The sequence below is a fragment of the Hakea prostrata genome, chromosome 2, assembly GCF_041222555.1.
Source record: "Hakea prostrata isolate BN-2017 chromosome 2, UWA_Hpros_2, whole genome shotgun sequence".
NCBI lineage: Eukaryota > Viridiplantae > Streptophyta > Magnoliopsida > Proteales > Proteaceae > Hakea > Hakea prostrata.
The window spans coordinates 25488929-25509517 of NC_142601.1; the positions used below are offsets into that span (position 1 = coordinate 25488929).

Below are 20589 nucleotides of genomic sequence, written 5' to 3' on the forward strand. Positions count from 1 at the left end.
ATTGAATTTGAGTACAGCTCATCATCCACAGTCTGATGGACAATCTGAGCGGACAATTCAGACTTTAGAAGATATGCTCAGATCTTGTGTGGTAGATATGGGTGGAAATTGGGATGAACACTTAGCTTTGGTTGAGTTTGCCTATAACAACAGTTATCAAGCAACAATAGGCATGGCTCCGTTTAAGGTTTGTATGGTAGTACTTGCAGGACACCATTGTACTGGACTAAGACTGGTGAAAGAAAAGTCTTAGGTCCTGAGATGATTGAAGCTACGAGCGCAATGGTCGATATGATAAGAGAAAGGATTAAGTCTGCCCAGTCTAGGTAGAAATCTTATGCTGATAAGAGAAGGACCGATTTGGAATTTCAAGTTGGAGAGAAAGTTTTCTTGAAGGTTTCACCAATGAAGGGTGTGGTGAGATTCAATGTTAAAGGAAAACTTAGCCCCCGTTTCATTGGACCTTTTGAGATTTTGGAGAAGGTTAAACCTGTTGCGTATTGATTGGCATTACCTCCGTCTATAGCTGTTGTGCATAATGTGTTTCATGTTTCGATGCTCCGAAAATATATAGAGAACCCGGAACACATTCTACAGCAAGCACCTAAAGGACTTAGTGCTGATCTCACCTATGATGAAGAACCAGCCGAAATTTTGGATAAGAAGGACAAGCAATTGCGGAATCGCACCATCCCTTTGGTAAAGATTCGTTGGAAGAACCATACCCCTAAAGAAGCTTCTTGGGAGAAGGAAGAAGATATGAAGGAGAAGTTTCCTCACCTCTTAGGAAGCACAGGTACGCTTTCAATTTCGAGGATGAAATATCTTTAAGGGGGGAGAATGTGAAACCCAGCCCTAACCTTGACCCGAAAACCCTGTTGTTTGTACGTCCAGCAACCCGAAGTAAGGCAAGAAGTCATCTTTGAGCCATTTCAGTAAAAGACTTGATGGCTGGATTGGAATCCTTGAGTGTGAATGTCAGTGTTCCATTTATGGAAACTGCACCCTGATGAAGATTGGATTAGTTGATGGACTTGGAGTGCTCTCTGTATTGGTTCGAAGGCATTTCTACCTACTAGGTATGTCACTTTAGGTGTGTGCAAAACCCCTTGATGTTTGGACTTGATCTGAGCCTTCAATTCCCTGTTTTGAAGTTGCTGTTCTGATTGGTCGACTCATTGGTCGACTGGACCAGTCGACCAATCAATCAACCAATCGAGTCTGTTTTTGAATTTAGGTCGTGGCTACTCTATTTAAGTTTAGTCTCGGGAATACTCCGTCTCATCTGCCTCCTAAGCCTCTGGAACGAGTTAGAACCCTATTCTAATCAATTCCCTTGCATCCTTGGTTGATATCTCGCAAGAACTCAAGTAATCTTCATCCTCCTGCATCAAAGGTATGTTTATGATCTCTTTCCTCTCTATCTCTGATTTTCTTTTCTTTAATCTGTTCTTGATTGAGATCAGGAAGATGATGCTGCATTCTTGCAACCATCCATTCCATGATCTCATCATGTTCTTTGAGATCTATGATCATCATCATGATCTCAACCCTTGCCAGTTGAATCCTGGAAACCCTAACCCTTGAAACCCTAACCTTGTGTGGTCATCAGGAGAACCTTTTGGTAACCTCCCATGTGAGGGAAACCTCATGGGTAAATTGTTAGGTTGATCTAAATTTAATATTCTATAATTCTTGTTGTAATTGGCCTATCATTAATTCCCTCCCTCCTGTGATCTCAACCTTTTTTGTGGGAGCCAAAAAGGGTGAAACCCTAATTTCTTGGATATATGTTATTGACCCTGTTAACATCCAATCAATGTGTTTTCTTTACTAGAATTTCTACTAAAGAGACTAGCATATGTAGAGTTAGAATCATACTTGCATCATCTGTTTCATATCATCTTGCATCATGTTATGACTTATATCATATGGCTTATGTAATATGGAATAACTGCCTTGCTGAGTTCTTTCGAGCCTATTCCTTTTTGTGCAACTATTTTGTTAGATTTCTCTGCAGGTGCTGAAGAAGTTGATGGCTCCTTTCTCAAGACGGATCAGGATCCCTCATACTACTCTGAAGGTCTTGGCCACTATGAAGGTTACGGTGAAGATACCGAGGGTAGTAACCCTCCGTACCAAGATTAGCCCGACCTTAGTGTGGGAAAGGCCGTGTTTGGTCTCTTACGTGTATACTTATGAGGATATCTTGTATAAGACCGAGGAGACCTTAGCTTAGGCCTTTTTACTATTACTTCTTTGGAACTTGGATCTGTAACTTTAACTTTCACTTATATACTCTTTTAAATTTTTGGATCTGTAACTTAACTTTGATTGATCTACTTTCTGCTGTGTACTGAAGGAGTGAATTCCGCTCACTTCCTTCCTTTATACATTTGATATCGTTTTATTCCGCACTCTGATTATCTGATCTTATCTTATTCTTGATGTCATTTATTATATGCTTTTACCTTGATTATTATTGTTCATGATTGTGTTATCGCGTATGTGGGAGGCATGGTTGCTTGATACTTGATCCTTGGGACTATGGATCACATACCTGGGTATGCCTGGTAGGGTACTGGCTGGGTGGATGTGACAGAGGAGACATTAGTTTAGTTGTTTATCCCTTCTTTCCTTTCTTTTGAGAACTGGTTGTAACCTTTACTTTTATTCGATCTACTCTCCGCTGTTGTTGTGGAGTGGGTTTCCGCCTCATTTCGCATTTTGACTACTTATTCTATTGGTATCATTTTCCGCACTCTGATGTTCTTTTGTGATCCTTGTGAGATCCTTTCTTGACTTTTATTATTAAATTACTTAATCTGGGTATTCCAGATAGGGTACTAGCTGGCTGGATGTGACAGACATCCTAGCCAAACACTGCTAGACAAGCCCTAGGTATGACATACAATAATCCGGGAAAGCGTCAAAGGGCACCATCGAAAATATCCCATACTATTCCCACTGATGTCCAAGGACAGAAATGTCAAAAGGACACTCCCCAATCCCAAATCATACCTAATTAATCACATTCCCAATTCAGTCACAACATACACAACCAATATCTCATCATATAGAAAGATACATATAAACATGATCAATTGCATATGTAAATGAAAATGATAAGTAATCATACATGATTCAAGTAATAAAGAAATACATGAACAAGGTACTACTATACTTGAAGTACTTACAGCAGTAGCATCATACTAAGAAAGTATAAAAATGGCAGTGAATCTATGAAATTCCCAAAATAGAAACTAAGATTCACGCAATTTTGTAAAATCTTTGATTTTTAAGGGTTTTTGTTCTATTTAAATGGGGAACTCCGTGTTTTCACTCACAATCAGTTCTAAACCTCTAGAGAACATGAGAAGAGCCCTAGAACCTCTCCTCCAAAGCCAAGGAAGATCCTCAAGCATCTGTTCGAGTTTCTTCATCGATTCTTCTTCTAAAAAGGTTAGTTATCAAATCATATATTCCTTGATCTATTCTTTCTTCTATTCTTCTAATCTCTTGATTATGAGAAAGGTATTACACTACTGTAATAGCCTCTTTTTTTATTCTCTTAGCCTTAGAGTGAATTCCCCAATTCACTCTATGTTCTTGAAGTTCTTGAAGCCACATGGTGATGTTTCTTGAAATTGATCTTACTTGAGATCTTGATCACTCCCTCATTAATTTTCTACTGATCTTGGTGATTGTGAGAAAGGTCTCACAACAGTGTTATGATCTTTCCTCCTATCCCCATGATTGTTGGGTTGATCCCTATTTTCCTTTTTACCATGGTAAACCAAAGTGGTTGATTTTGGGAGGAAACCCTTGGCTAACCCTCATGAGAGGGTATCCGATTAGGGAACCCTAATCCTCTTTTATTTTGTTGGATCCTTTCCAACACCTTTCTTGATTGTAAATTTACCTAGGGTGAATCTTTATTCTCCCTAGTCTTTATGTGGGATACACGGATTCTAGTTGGTAAAACCCTAATTGTATGATTATAATTTATTTCCTTTGATTTTATTTGAAACCTTGTTTTCTCTCATTGCTATACCCTTCCCAACACCATTCTTGATTTTGAAATACTAATTTCTCTTTACCTAGGGAGAATCTTTATTCTCCCTAATCTTTTCATGAGACCCATGGACTGTCTATGCGATGAAACCCTAATCCTAAGGTTCAATTAGGATTCTACTTGTGACCATGTTTGTATGCTTAGACCTTCTTATATAGTCTTAGTATGTCTTTGGGGAACTCCCTTTCAAATTTCGGAGCAATCAGACTTCAAACGAAGAAGTTATGACCAAATTAAGGTTTTCTACCCCATTCGTCTACTGGTTGGTCTACTGACCCAATCGACCAACCAAGTTGCCAACAGTGACAGCAGCTTGTTTCTTCATCCGATTGGATCCATTTGACTTCTAATCTTCTAGGGCTTATTCCTAATGATTGTTATATGCTTGTTTAGGCTTTATTTGCTAGTCTTGGACCTCTCCTCATTATTCTTCGGAATTCTTCGAAGATTGCTTAAGGTAAGGACAGTTATCCCTAATAACCTAATATACATGTCTACTTGTAATTGGATTGGATTACATGATCATACTGTTGTTGTATTAATCTTCTTATAATTGTATTGTTGCTGTAGTTTCTTCAACTATAGTAGTACTTGCACATATGATTCAATTATTAATTCAATCTTGTATGAATGATTACTTACTTGTGTTTGTATTATCAGTTGTGATTGTGAATGACTGATTTGGGAATGTGATTGCCCAAGTTGTGATTGGGGAATGTGGAATGCCCTTTTGGTGTTTCTATCATTGGACACCAGTGGAGGTCGTATGGGACTCATTCCTATGGTGCCCCTTGGCGCTTTCCCTGATTACTAATTGACATACTAGGGCATGTCTAGAAGTGTTTGGCTAGGATGTCCCTATTATATCAGACCCGATCGGAAGGGGATTGAGACCGAGCAACCCGTGGTAGCAATGGGGATTTGTGGGCGCTCAAGACCGGTGAATTATATCCGTGAGAGGACATAGATCACATTGTGGGGGCCATTAATTGGTATGGTTCTAGAAGTGGAACATGGACCCTTGGAGCTCAAGACCGATGAAATGATCCATGAGAGGATATGGGAACTTCCTGTTAACTAAATGTAACTGACCAATATGGTTTATGAGTCCGTAGCCCGAGTTTGTTGTAGCCATAGGATACGTTGACTCTAGGGAGAAGGATACCGGAAAGGATCCCGAGAGGGGAGGAATGGAAGTATCTGGATCTAAGTTGATATAACTAAGTAGAAGACTTGGTTAGGCTTAACCCTGACATGCGCCAGTACTCAGACCAAACGGAGGCGTGAGAGAGTGTTGACCTAAACCCCAGCCAAGGTTGTCTAAGAAGGTTTCAGGACCCATTTCCAACCGGAGAACTCAAGATACCGAGATGGTTGAGGGAGAGTGATTTTGGACCCTACCCAGAAGAGTATGGTGCTATGACTTAAAGCATGTCTGCCAATAGAGACCAACATACATAGAGTTAGAAGCATATCTGAATTGTCTATTTCATATCATATTGCATTTTGTATGATTTGCTATCATTTGTTATTATGTTATTATGGATTGAACTGCCTTGTTGAGTTCTTTTGAACTCACTCCTTTTTGTAACGTCTTTTTTAGACTTATATGCAGGTACTGTTGATTGTGATGGTCAATACTATGAAGACCAAGTTGATGACTCATACGGTACTCAAGGTACTGGCTATGGTGACTACGATGGTGAAGACTGCCAATACGAAACTGATGCTTATCAAGGATTAGTTCGACTCTGCACTTGTGTTCCAGCGATGGGACATCGTCTCTTCTCTTTTTTATCTTTTATAAATTCAATGAGACCTTTGTAGTTTGTTTTTCCTTTCATTTTGGGAACCAGTTGTAACCTTTCCTTTTGATCTACTTTTTCGCTGCTACTATAGAGTATATTTTCCACTACACTCTACGTTTGATTTATTCTATTGGTATCATTTTCCGCACTTTGATTATATTCTTGAACCTTATTTTGATCTTTTGATTAATATAGTTAACTTTGATTAATCTTATTCTCGATTATATTAGTGTAAATGTGGGAGGATGATTTCCTCGAATATTGGGATCTTCGGGACTATGGATCACACACTCGGGTATGCCAGATAGGGTACCGACTGGGTGGATGTGACAGAGTGACCCGTGGCAGCAATGGGGATTGGTGGGCACTCAAGACCGGTAACCAACCCATGAGAGGACACAATCACATTGTGGGAGCCATTCATTCGTAGGGTTGCACATAATAAGCTTGGGATTATAGGCACTCAAGACCAGTAACCAACCCATGAGAGGATATGAGAACTTCCCGTTTATTATGTGTGGATGACCAATAGGTTTGAGAGTCCGTAGTCTGAGTTGGTTGGAGCCATAGGATATGATGACTTAAGGGACGGAGGTACCGGAATGGACTACCTAGGCACGGAAGGGAGGCTATCATACCAGAAAGACTGTCTAGTGCACGGAAGGGAGGTATCCGACTCCGAGTAGATGTGACTCAGTAGATGACTTGTATTAGGCTAGGTATAACCCTAACACATGCCAATACTTAGACCAATGGTGGTGAGCAATAGTGTTGACCTAAATCCCAGCCATGGAATGTCCGAGAAGGATGCAGGACCCAATTACCACCAGAGAACCCAAAATAATGACATGGTTGAGAGAGAGTGATTTTAGACCTACCCAGAGCAGTACAGTGTTTTATCTTAATGTGTGTCTGCCAATAGAGACCAGCATACTTAGAGTTAGAAGCATATTTGCATTCATTATTTCATATCATTGCATCATGTTTACTTTGAACTGCTTGTAGTTGTTTATTGTGATTGAACTACTTGCTAAGTTTTGTTGAGCTTACCCTTCGGGGGATATGTTTTTAGATTCTGTTGCAGGTATTGATGACTTCGAGAGCCAAGACTATGAAGCCACGGGGAGTGATCGGTACTCTATGCAAGGTGTTGGCTATTACGAAGATAACGGTGAAGATCCCTTGTGTTTATGAAGCGTACCAGGATTAGCCCTATCTTGGAGTGGGAGCGTCTGTTTCTTATTACGAGAGTCTACGAATAAGATCATACCTTATTTGAGTTGAAAGAGTTGTATGATTAGATGTAGTTTGGATTTGACTCCATAGTTTTATTTTTTTGTTTTTCTAGACTTTTATTGTGGTTGTAATACTATAGAGTTACTTTAGAGTTTTGATCTACTCTTCCACATTATAATCTATAGAGTTATTTTTCCGCTATACTTTATAGCTATTCGTTGTTTGGTATCATTTTATTCCACACTCAATTCTATTTCAAGATTATTTCTTTGATTGTTTCTTAATAAAGTTAAACATTGATTATTCCTTGCTCATGATTGTGTTATTGTGAAATGTGGATCTGTGTTTTTCCTAAACTTGACCATGGGACTTGTGGATCACACCTCCGGGTATCGCGGTTAGGGTATTGGTTGGGGGGATGTGACAATCACCATCTCCTTCTCGGCTACATATGTCACATCCACCCAGCCAGTACCCCATTTGGAATACCCGGGATGTGATCCACAGTCCAAGGATCAATGATCTGAGGTCCATGCCTCCCACATACACGGTAACATAATCATGAACAGTAATAATCAATGGTAAAAACAATTAATACTAAACAATATGTATAAGATATGATTCAATATATATCAGAGTGCGGAAGATAGATAATATCAGAATGTGGTCAAAATCATATCAGTGAGAGAATGTGTGGTAGCCACCCTCTCAAAGCAGCGGAAAGTAAAAGTAGTTAAGTACATGTCCAAGTATCACCAGAAGAATCCAAATACATGTTAATTTCAAGCCCGTATACTCCATAAACACACCGGGGAAATGGGGCACTACGCTAGGGTTTCTTCTATACTAATAGTAGTCTCCTCAACAGTACGGATGAAGTAAACCCAACGCTGCCACTCCCGCACAACTGTGGGGCTAACCCTGGTGCGGATAGTAATCCTCCTCGGCTCCAATATACAAATCCTCACCTACGTCACTACCCGGAGGGTAGTATGTGGAATCATAGTTCGCCTCAAGGGAGGTGCCATCGTAGTCCTCGGTACCTGGAATATAATCTAAAAACATTTGCACAAAAGGAATGAGTTCGAAGAACTCAAAGAAAGCGATTATTCCATAATTAGAAATCATACACATTCAGAACATAGTATAATGCAATGCGATATGGAACATATGATGGAAATATGAGTCTAACTCTATGAATGCTAGTCTCTAGGGTAGACATGCTTTAAGTCATAGCACCGTACTTCTCTGGGTCGTCAGTCACTCTCCCATTTCCATATCTTGGGAATGCCCGGGGAAGATCGGTAAAGTCATCAAAAACCGTGGTAAGGGGATCGGTCACCGCTCTCTCACATCACCATTTGGTCAAGTACTGGCGCATGTCATAGTAAAGCCTAGCCCAATGCAAGTCATCTACTCAGTCGGTCAAGTCAGATTCAGATACGTCCATTCCTCGCCCCCGGCAATCCTTTCCGGTATCCTTCACACTAGAGTCAGCGAAATCCCGGATTTCAGACTCATCAACCCTATTGGTCATCCACATATAGTAAACGGGAAGCTCTCACGTCCTCTAACGGATTGGTTACCGGTCTTGAGCGCCCGTGAGCCCAAGTCTATCCATATGCAACTCTACCAATAAATGGCCCCTTTCAAGTATCCGTAGCATGGTTTATGTCCCCTACCGAATTGGTTACCGGCCTAGAGCGCCCATCCAAACATACACTACCACGGGTTGTTCGGTCTCAATGCCCTTCCGATTCGGGTCTGACACGACAAGGATAAACCTAGCCAACCAACTAGACAATCCTATGTATGTCATCCAATAACCCGGGAGAGTGTCGATAGGCACCATTGGAGAACATCCCATACTATTCCCTCCGATGCCTAAGGACAGAAGTGTCAATAGAACACTCCCCAATCCCAAGTCAATACGTAAGCAATCACATATTCAAGTTCATCATCTTTCATGCATCCAATACATCTTATCATAAAAGTTAAACATGATATTGAAATGAATCATCATAGACATAAGTAAACAAGAATAGTAATGTAACATGACAAGAGTATAAAGATGTCAATACTACTGTTCTAACACATATATAACAGTCTTATAAAGATTTAAAAGTAATCAAAAGGTTCCATTCATAAACAAGAACATAATTCATAAGTTGGTGATCTATATGTTTATGGAGATAACCATACTTACCTTGGGTTGAATTGATGATGAATTGAGAGTACCAAGAAATAGTCCAAAATAATTGTTAAGGCCCTAAACAAACATCAATAATAACTTAGAGAAGAAATTAGGAAAATTGGATATCAATTGGATCAAAACTGGCCAAGGTTGTTGTCAGCAACAACTTTGGTCGATGGTTTTGGTCGATGGTATCGACCAAAATTTCCTTCGGGACAGAATGATGGATTTTGGGTGTTTTCATTCTAAATTGGTTTTCCGGTGTTCGGATCAATCTGAAACTTGGAGGAACACTTAACAACAGTAGTAGGACACTATAAGTTAAGAAAATAACCCAATCCAATGGTCCAAACAAAAAGCCCCAAATTGAGCTAACAAGTTTAAGTGACAAACATCATGGCATGAGTTGGGATTGATTCCATTGTCATGGAAATGGCATGTAATAGCTAGGAGAACTACTAGGATTTCGATTGGAATCATATAGAAGTGATAAACATGAACATAGCATGCCCTACAACTCAGTTTGGTACAAAATGACATGATGTTAATAGAAGAATAGAGGAATACATAAGCTAGGCATGAGGTGGAGGCATAGCATCAATGGATGGCTAAGAAACTCATAGGTTAATCATGTGTAGACACTTGAAGTGGTGGTTGCAAGGTTGCAGCACCATTTCCAATGTCTCACCAGCAAGAAAGGAAAAGAAAAGAGTAGAAAATGGTAGGGTAGAGAGTGGAATGGTGATTCATACCTTAGTGTGGAAGAAGTAGACAAGAATCAATAGTAAACAATGAGTTTTGATGAGGTGTCCTTCACATTAGCCAAGGAGGTGCCTTGGGAAGCTCTCCCCACGATTTCAGGTGAGAAAAATGATTGCACAAGGCTCAAGGCTCGAGGTCATAATAAATAGAATAGGAATATTCCATAGAATCTTTAACTTGGCAGACTGGGAAAATTTGGTCGATGGTTTTGGTCGATGGTATCGACCAAAATGTTTCTCAGCATAAAAACATGTTTAGTTCAGCAACTTCAAGTAGGGATTTGAAAGGCTATACAAGGTCAATTTGAGTGAGGTTTTCTTCCACAATTCAATCAAGAAGTCTAGTTTCGGGGAATACCTTCGGATTGTGCACAGGAGGTCAATAGGTACATCAATTAGATTAATCTTCTCCGATGCACAGACTTTCCTTAAACACTGATAATGCATTTTAGCAAGGGGTATCATCATCAATGTCCATAGGCTCGGTCTCCGAATCATGATCATCAATCAGAATGGTCCATAGGTCTCTTCTACCACCGCTTCGGGTCTTCGGACTTGAATACAACAGTGGATCCAGGTTAGGGTTAGGGTTAGAATAGGGGTGGATATTACAACATAGACTCTTAACCTTATTGGGCATCCACATATAATAAACGGGAAGCTCTCGTGTCCCCTCATGCTTGTCCCCTTCTTGGGCGCCCACGAGCCCAAACTTATTATGTGCGACCCTACCAATGAAAGGCCCCCCACAATATGATTTGTATCCTCTCACAAGCTTGTTACCAGTCTTGAGCGCCCACAAATCCCCATTGTTGCCACAGGTCACTCGGCCTCAATACCCCTTCCATCAGCTATGACAAGGTTTCCTAGTCAAACACTTCTAGACAAACCTAGGTATGTCAACCAGCAGTTACGAAAAGCGCCAAGGGGCACCATAGGAATGTGTCCCATAGCACCTCCACTGGTGTCCAGTGACAAAAACACCAAAAGGGCATTCTCCAATCCACAACCACAACCCAGGCAATCACATCACATCACATCATGATTCCATAAACATCATAACAAAGTCCAACTCACAATCCCATCAATTCACATTCAATACAAGTATTAAATCACTTATTGTAATTACAGAAGTATAACAATATAGAGAAGGTTCTAAGACAGTGGCTAACACATGCATATAAGTTCTACAATACAAGGAATGTAATAATGTCAATTGCGAGTGAACGTACTCTCCTTATATTCAGTTTGTAATCTTCGAGAAAGAGATCAAAGGGCAAGTCCAAAATCAAAAAAATAGTCTTAAACAAACATATATAGAACATAAGAAACAAACCCCGATGATCAGAGACAAAAGGCAAAACAGAGAAAATTTATTGTCACAAACCCCTTAGGTTGCTTGACCTTTGGTTGCCTAGGGCGACCAAAGCCTGCATTGTACAGACAACAAACTCCAAAAATGATCGGAAACTATTTGTTTGACATTAGAACACTCCAAAATTAATAGGAAAATTCTAAAATAACATATGGAGACTATCTATGAAGATCTAAATATCAAACAAGGTCATTGGAGCGATGATCTAATAAATCACATAATAGGCTTAATCCGAAATCGATCCGTAGATTTCATAGATAGACTAAAATGAATCCATTCTAGAAATAAGAAAATAGTAGATCATGGTCGAAAATTCACTTAGGAATAGATCTAACATAGGTTAAGGGTCAAACAACACAAGTAGAAATAAGATCATGAAAATTATACTAGGTTTAATACCGAAATCACACCGTGTTGTCCATAGGAAGAATAGATTGAATGGAAATTCAATCTAAGACTATGAATGTAATATCCAGCCCTATTCTAACCTTGACCCTGACCCGGATCCACTGTTGTATTTAGGTCCGAGGACCCGAAGCGGTGGAAGAAGAGATCTATGGACCATCCTGATTGATGATCATGATTCGGAGACCGAGCCCATGGACATTGACAATGATACCCCTTGCTTAAATGCATCGTCAGTGTTTAAGGAAAGTCTGCGCATCGGAGAAGATTAATATGGTTGATGTACCAAATGACCTCCTGTACACAATCCGAAGGTATTCCCCGAAACTAGACTTCTTGATTGAATTGTGGAAGAAAACCTCACTCAATTTGACCTTGTATAGCCTTTGAAATCCCTACTTGAAGTTGCTGTTCTAAACCTGAGTTTTCTGCTGAAATCATCTTGGTCGATCATTTTGGTTGATACCATCGACCAAAAGCATCGACCAAAATGTCCCAGTCTGCCAAGTTAATGATTCCATGGAATATTCCTTTTCTATTTAATATGACCTCGAGCCTTGAGCCTTTTGCAATCATTTTTCTCACCTGGGAACGTGGGGAGAGCTTCCCAAAGCAGCTCCTTGGTTAGTGTGAAGGGCATCTCATCAAAGACATTTAGTTTATCATTGATTCTTGCATTCATCTTCTACACTAAGGTAAGACTCTTCATTCCACTCTCTAACCTACCATTTTCTACTCCTTTCTATTGTCATCTTGCTGATGGGACATTTGGAATGGTGCTGCAACCTTGCAACCACCACTCCAAGTGCCTACTCATGCTCAATCCATGATTCCCTTAGCCATTCATTGATGCTAATGCTTATATCTCATGCCTAGCATATGTATTCCATGCTTTACCTATTAACATCATACCATTTGATATCAAACTGAGCTATAAAGTGTGTTATGTTCATGTTTAACATTGCCATATGATTCCAATCGAATTTCTATTAGTTCCTCTAGCTATTGCATGCTATTCCTCATCAATGCAATCAATTCCAACTCATGCCATGATGTTTATCACTTGAACTTGATAGCTCAAATTGGGGCTTTTTAATTAGACCATTGGATTGGGTTAATTCCTTGATTTATAGTGTCCTACTACTGTTGTTAAGTATGCCTCCAAGTTCCAGATTGATCCGAACACCGGAAGACTCATTTCGGACCAAAATCCACTATTCTGCCCGAGGACTATTTTGGTCGATCATTTTGGTCGATACCATCGACCAAAACCATCGACCAAAGTTGTTGCTGACAGCAACCTTGGTCAGTTTTGACTCGAATGACATCCGATCTTCCCGACTTCTTTTCTAACTTATTATTGATGTCTGTTTAGGGCCTTAACACTTCTATTGGACTATTCTTGGTATTTTCAATTCATCATCAACTCATCCAAGGTAAGGATGGTTATATCCATAAACATATAAGTCATCAAATATTGAACTATGCTTTATTCAAAGAATGAAGTCCCTAAATTTCTTTCAATCATTATGATACTTGATACATATGTGTTGGAACAAGAATATTTAAATCTTTATACAATTGTTGTGTTACTCTATCATTTTGATTTGCTTATGTTTATAATGATTCGTTTCAATATCATGATTTGAGTACTATTATGAATATGCATTGGATGCATGAGAAATGATGAGATCTGATGTGTGATTGCTTACGTATGACTTGGGATTGGAGGGTGTCCTACTGACACTTCTGTCCTTGGGCATCGGAGGGAATAGTATGGGATATTCTCCGATGGTGCCTATCGACACTCTCCCGAGCTATTGGATGACATACATAGGAGTGTCTAGTTGTGTGGCTAGGTTCATCCTTGTCGTGTCAGACCCGAATCGGAAGGGCATTGAGACCGAACAACCCGTGGTAGTGTATGGTTGGATGGGCGCTCTAGGCCGGTAGCCAATCCGGTAGGGGACATAAACCATGCTACGGATACCTGAAAGGGGCCATTTATTGGTAGAGTTGCATATGGATAGACTTGGGCTCACTGGCGCTCAAGACCGGTAACCAATCCGTGAGAGGACGTGAGAGCTTCCCGTTTACTATATGTGGATGACCAATAGGGTTGATGAGTCCGAAATCCGGGATTTCGCTGACTCTAGTGTGAAGGATACCGGAAAGGATCGCCGGGGCGAGGAATGGACGTATCTGAATCTGACTTGACCGACTGAGTAGATGACTTGCATTGGGCTAGGCTTTACTGTGACATGCGCCAGTACTTGACCAAATGGTGATGTGAGAGAGCGGTGACCGATTCCCCTTACCATGGTTTTGATGACTTTACCGATCTTCTCCGGGCATTCCCAAGATATGGAAATGGGAGAGTGACTGACGACCCAGAGAAGTACGGTGCTATGACTTAAAGCATGTCTACCTTAGAGACCAGCATTCATAGAGTTAGGCTCATATCTGCATCATATGTTCCATATCACATTGCATTATTATATGTTCGAATGTGTATGATTTCTAATTATGGAATAACTTCCTTGCTTTGGGTTCTTCGAACTCATTCCTTTTGTGCAAATGTTTTAGATTACATTCCAGGTACCGAAGATTACGATGGCACCTCCTATGAGGCGGACTATGATTCCACATACTACCCTCCGGGTAGTGGCGTCGGTGAGGATTCGTATATTGGAGCCGAGGAGGATTATTATTCGCACCAGGGTTAGCCCCACAGTTGTGCGGGAGCGGCAGCGCTGGGTTTACATCATCCGTACTGTTGAGGAGACTACTATTAGTATAGAAGAAACCCTAGCATAGTGCCCCATTCCCCTGGTGTATTTGTGGAACCATTGGTCTTGTAACTAACTTATCTTTGAGTTTATCTTTTGACACTTAGACATGTATTTGACGTTATCACACTTCTTTTCACGCTGTTCTGAGAGAGTGGTTATCATACCTTCTCTCACCCTTATGATTATGCTTTAATGTTATTGCCTTCCGCACTCTGATTTATTTAGTCTTATCTTATTCATGATATTTAGTATTAACTGTTTTTACCATTGATTATTACTGTTCATGATTGTGTTACCGTGTATGTGGGAGGCATGGACCTCAGATCATTGATCCTTGGACTGTGGATCACATCCCGGGTATTCCAAATGGGGTACCGGCTGGGTGGATGTGACAATGAAGATCACAGATTAGGTCACAGTAACATAAAACCTTCTTCACAATCACAATGATGAGTTGAGACAGTAGAGAGAGTAGATCAATAGAGTATGGATGTGATACTAACCCTGTAGAAGAGGATTCAATGGAGGAATCTCTCACATATGTTTGGGATCTTCCTTGGCTTTGAAGAGAGAGCTCTAGGGTTCTTCTCACGTTCTCCAGAGGCTTAGTGGTGAAGTGGTTCGAATTAGATCGAAGTTTGAACATATAGGGCTCCGAAACTTAATTTTTCCAAAAAGTAACAACTATGTCCCGAGGGAAGCCTTGGTAACTTGGCTTGGTCACCTAGGGCGACCAAGGCAATCAACCATGCAATGTCCCTTTTGAAAAACAGGGTTTATGGTCTCCAAGAACCACAAGTTCCACTTGGGTCCTCTCACCAATTTAAGAAAATGTCTTACCTGACTTTATAGGACCTTCTAAAGGTGTCATCACTATATTCATGGCCCACCCTTCCTGTCAAACTTCATTCAAGTCACATCATCTTCCAACTCACTCGAGGTTTCCATACTAGGAACTTCATCATCTACCTCCAAGGGTTCTAGACAAAACCAAATGGGTTAAAATTTGGATGGCCCACAGCTGTCTTCTTTCTTCACTTCGGGTCTTCGGATCAACACTATGGATATTCGGATTAGGGTTAGGTGGGATTTCACAAGTCAATTGGCAAGTAGGGACCTTCTAATACATGGTTTGGTCAAACATATTGAAAATGGACAGAATACCCTCATTTATGAAGACCTGTGGCTTCCAACCGTTCCATATAAGGGCATTCTAAGCACTTAAATTGGCCTAGGACCAACTTTGGTTGGAGAGCTAAACAATTAGACCACATCTACTTGGAACTCCCAACTTTTAGAAGCCTTGTTTTCTTGGCAGGAAGTGGAGGCAATTCAATTGCTTCCTTCATATCTCAGGATGCCAAGGACTCTTGGATTTGGGGTAAAACTAGGCAAGGCATGTTCACTGAGAAGTCAGCCTATAATTTGTCTATCCATTTCTAACAGTCGTGGGAATAAAGAAGTTTCCTTGCTTCTCCCCTTTGCAAGAAACTTTGGGACATTCCCACTCTACCAAGGATAAAGAACTTCCTTTGGCAAGCAGCTCTGAGGCTTTGGCCCCCGGAGACACTCTTTTTTCCAAACTTGGAGCCCAATCCCCACTTTGTCTCATATGTGCTTCAGTAATGATACTTTTACACATGCTTTCTTTCATTTTAAGTATGTTTACACATGCTTTCTTTCATTTTAAGTATGCTAAAGAGTGTTGGCGCATTTCTCCTCTCTGTATTGACACAGTTCTCTCTTCTGGGGAAGCTCTGTTTTTATTTTTATTTTTTTCATTTTAGCTTAGTTTTTCAATAACATAGCAAATATGACTAATGAGTAATGAACATATCATATGGAGGTCAGTTCTGTGGTGTATTTGGAAAACTCACAACGAAGCTATTTGTGGGGTGACTCCCTCATCAATTAGCATTCTTGCCCTTTCAGCTTCTCAGGGGACCGAAATCCAAAGCCTAAATGCTTCGCCTACAGCCTCTATGACCATGGAAACTGTATATCAAAATTCATAGCTTGAGGAGATAATAGTACTTTGTCTTTTTGCAGATGGAGCCTGGGATAGGGACTCTGGGAGAGGAGAACGTGGGTGTATTTCTATGGGAATATTCAGACATCTTCATTGCAGCACAAGCGAGGCATTGCTGTGGTTTCTCTGCAGCGGCCATGGAGGCCAAAGCACTTTGGGATGGGATCCTTCTCGCCCTCTCCATGAACATCACTAAGATCATTTGTCATTCGAAGAATTGTCAACCTGGTGTAACAGCTTTGAATGGTCATAAGCAGCTGCTGAACTGGGTCACAATGAGCATTGTGCATGAGATTAAATGACTTAGCACTCAGTTTTCTTTCATTTTGTTTAAACATATCAATCGTCTGTTTAATGTGTATGCTGACCCTATCGCTCGACGAACAAAACAATTCTTTTTGGACAGGTTGTAGTGGAACATGCCACCTTTCTTTATGTTGAACAGTAGTTTCTCCGCCGCCAGTTCTTTTTAAGAGTGGTGAGCTTAATCTAATCGTCTAATTTATTGGGCAAAAAAAAAAAGAGATTTGTTTTTAATGGGTTAGATCTGGACTGATGATTTCCAACGATGAGATCTAAACAAGAAGGAAATTTCGTTCTTTAAACTTAGATGGTAAACAGTATCCAGCGAGTTCAAGAGAATTTACCCCTTGTCTAAGGTTTTCATTTGTTTGGGTGTAAAAGCCAAGACCTGATGCCGCGGCTGCAAATAAAAATCCCAAATCAACCATCAAATACCTATTTTTTTTCCGGGTTATGATCACAGGCTTAGAGAATCCACATACTCCATGGGTACTTGGTAGACACGCACGGATCTCTACCATTCTCAGGATATGAACCCCCAAAATCTCACTAGTTCGGTAGTGATGTCCTCAACCTGCGGCCAGCCTCACAGGGAGAAACTTGCGATCCCAACCCAACAGCTGATCCATGATCGTTAGAGATCTATCCCCAACAAATGTGAAATAGCAAATTCTAGCAAATTCCATACGAGCCAATCTGTGTAGCCCACAGTACATAATAAAAAAGGCACGCTGAAAGTAGAAAGAACTCCATCAACTGGGGACACCCGAAGACCAAAATCAGATTTTGAACAGCTTCTACTCGGTCTAAAGCAGTTTTGAACCAAAAGCAATCTTTTTTGCTAGAATCAGTAGTTCGTCCTTACTCTCCTCGTGTATCATAGCAAGATCTGACATGAAAAAACACCACAAGTTCTCTATGACCTGTTGAAGAAGCAAAATCTAATATTCTAGTTTGAATATCCGGAGTCTTCTTTTTTCAGCTAGTTCCAGGATGGATTCTACCTAATTGAACCAATGAAATGCTAACAGTAGCAGAAAACCACCCAAGTGCCATGGGCGTGTTTCAGTATTTTGGAACTGAACCAACTTTATAGTGACAAATCAAACAAAGTAGAACCGGAAACAGAATTAGCAGTCTTTGAGTACTTAACAAGAACATATATATTTGCAATAACATGGAAATTATAAAAGAAAATCTTTGTTCATGAGCTTAAAACAGTCTTGGAATTGATGAATGAAAAACTTAATCAGGTGCTAACACTACTGGCTTCGGAAGCAGCACCACGAGGCAGTTCAAGAAGAACACTTGTCGGGGAAGAATTTGAGGTTGACGATCGAAGTGCCTCAGCAAGAGGACCACCCATGGAAGGCACAGGATGATTTCCCCAACCCATTGACCAATTGTTGTAATTATTCACCAACTGCTGATGTTGTTGGTCATGATGATGGTTGTGCTGCTCCCCTGCAAATCCAACATGAGAACCTCCCTCTTCATCATCTTCATTTCCAGTTGCTAGCTTCAAAGAGAAATCAGATGAAGGTGTAGAACTCCCATTCCCAGAAACTGCTATAGATAAGCAAGTGGTTGTATTGGGCTCTCCACGATGTTGATGATGAACTGATCTTGGCCAGTCATCTATGAACTGACGAAGTACTCCTCTACCGACTGCTCTTCCCTCTCCCCCTGAAACGCCACTGCTCTCAAGCCCAAGCTCTCCTCTACCATTTCCTGTTGTGCCCTCGAAAGATCTACAAAGAACAAACAAGTAAACCCTATTATTAGAAATTTAAATTAACAAAAAAAATCTATTGAAGTGCAGAGATGGGAGAACCTGTGATTGAGATGAAGAAGATCCACAGATGGTGAAGGACTACAAAGAGCAAAAGGGGAACCACAAGAAGAAGAAATCTGAGAGGGATTCAAGGCACTACTAGCAACTCTGGTAGTGGTGGGAGTGGGGATTTCCACAGGCTTTCTTGAACGGTTTCGGCCTCGGTTCAAGTGACGCTCGCAGTATTTGTGGCCAGCAACCACATCTCTCGAGCACCGCCATTTCTTCCCATCTGTTCTTCTGCACCTTCCAGGCTCTGGGTCTACTGCACTTCTCCCCCAGTATCCAGATTGAATCACTGCAGCACAAATGAAAAACACTTCTCATACTCGCATCGTCAAACAAATCAACTCGAAACCATCGTCAAATTAGAAAGGGAGAAGTTCATTTTAAGGAAACCCAAATCAAATCCGAGTTGTGAACACCCAAATTGCTCAACTTTTTCTGTTCCTTGGTGCTTAGACTAGAGAACACAACATTAAAGAGCAAGATCATGTAGCTATCTTGGAGGACATCACTATCAGCAGCATTAGACATCAATTAAGTTTGCACCAGAGATAGAAGTAAAGAAAAGAAAACCCATACCCAACCTTGAACTTAGAACTTACTAGCTGGTTGATTTTGCTGACATTGAGGATGGATGTAACATGCAGTAGTACCAAGAAGGCCTTTCTTGATGGGATATAGAAGTTCAGGAGGAACGGTGGCGCCGGCCACCATATACTTGAAGATCAAAGCTTGAAGTTCAAGCTCACGCCACTGATCCGAGCTGAAAAAACCCCCCATTCCTGCACACCACAGAGAAAAAGGAGAAAACGAAGAAAACCCATCAGAAGCAAAAAGAGAACCGAAGAAAGAAACTACAAGTCTAGAAATAACCCAGTTAAACTTCTCTTTTTCTATTTCTGTGTGATTAAGCTTTTCTGGTACCGGGAAGAAGTTAAAGAAAAGAGACGAAGAAGCATCAAAGGTAAAATAAATATCTTACTAGGAACTCTGGTTGTTGTAGCTGAATCAGGAAAAACTGACAAGCTGCTGATCCTGCTGTTGGGTTCAGGTACAAACAACGGAAGAGCAGACCCAGATGGTTCTTGATGATGGGGTTCAAAGAGTTTCGGTGTCTTCACAGGAGGAAGCTGATCTGACTGATGCTGGGGTTTCCATTGTTTCAGATGATAGTCCATGGAGAGAGACAGAGAGAGGCAACGAGGTGAATGAGAACTGGTTCTTTCACTTCTTTGTTGTGACTCGAATAAATGATTAATACTCTTCCTCAAGCTTCTAAGCTCAGCTTATTAGATTAGACAAAACGAGTTTATAAAGATTTCTCTTAACTTACCCAGTAAGCTCTTTTATAGTCTTGAAAATTGTGAGAGAGAGAGAGAGCAGTGCCTGCACCTAATAACCTGGTATAAAGAGTAGCCTTTGGGCCACCCAAGAAAAAGACAGCCAGACAAGACAGTAGAGACAAGAGACACTAGGGTAGACTTTAAAATTGCTTTAAACACAAGACCTGAACTTGCAGTTTTCTCTCTTACAAGTTACAGCCCCTGTTTCAAAAATTAATGAAAAAAAATTTTGAATTACGTAGACCATCCACACAGAGTTAAGAAGGTACAGGGTACAGAGCTATATAGAGATTTTGAAAAAAAGTAACGGCTGGGAGCCGGGAGGCGATGTTCGATGTGCAGGTACAGATGAGTTTTGCAGTTGATAAACGAACTGTTAATTGGCCTTTTCAGCTGACTCATGTTTGGCAAAAAATTGAACATATTTT

General features: G+C 40.6%; 1 protein-coding gene across 1 annotated transcript; it reads right to left on the reverse strand.

The window, feature by feature from the left end:
• Positions 1-17612: 17612 nt before the first annotated feature.
• On the reverse strand, positions 17613-20162 carry LOC149024145 (growth-regulating factor 3-like). Its single transcript, XM_089142893.1, has 4 exons — positions 19801-20162; positions 19421-19600; positions 18813-19110; positions 17613-18729 (listed from the first exon to the last, which is right to left on the reverse strand). The coding sequence occupies exons 1-4, from the start codon at positions 19994-19996 to the stop codon at positions 18228-18230; spliced, it is 1176 nt and encodes a 391-aa protein (XP_088999019.1). The 5' UTR covers positions 19997-20162; the 3' UTR covers positions 17613-18227.
• Between the last annotated feature and the right edge of the window lie 427 nt (positions 20163-20589).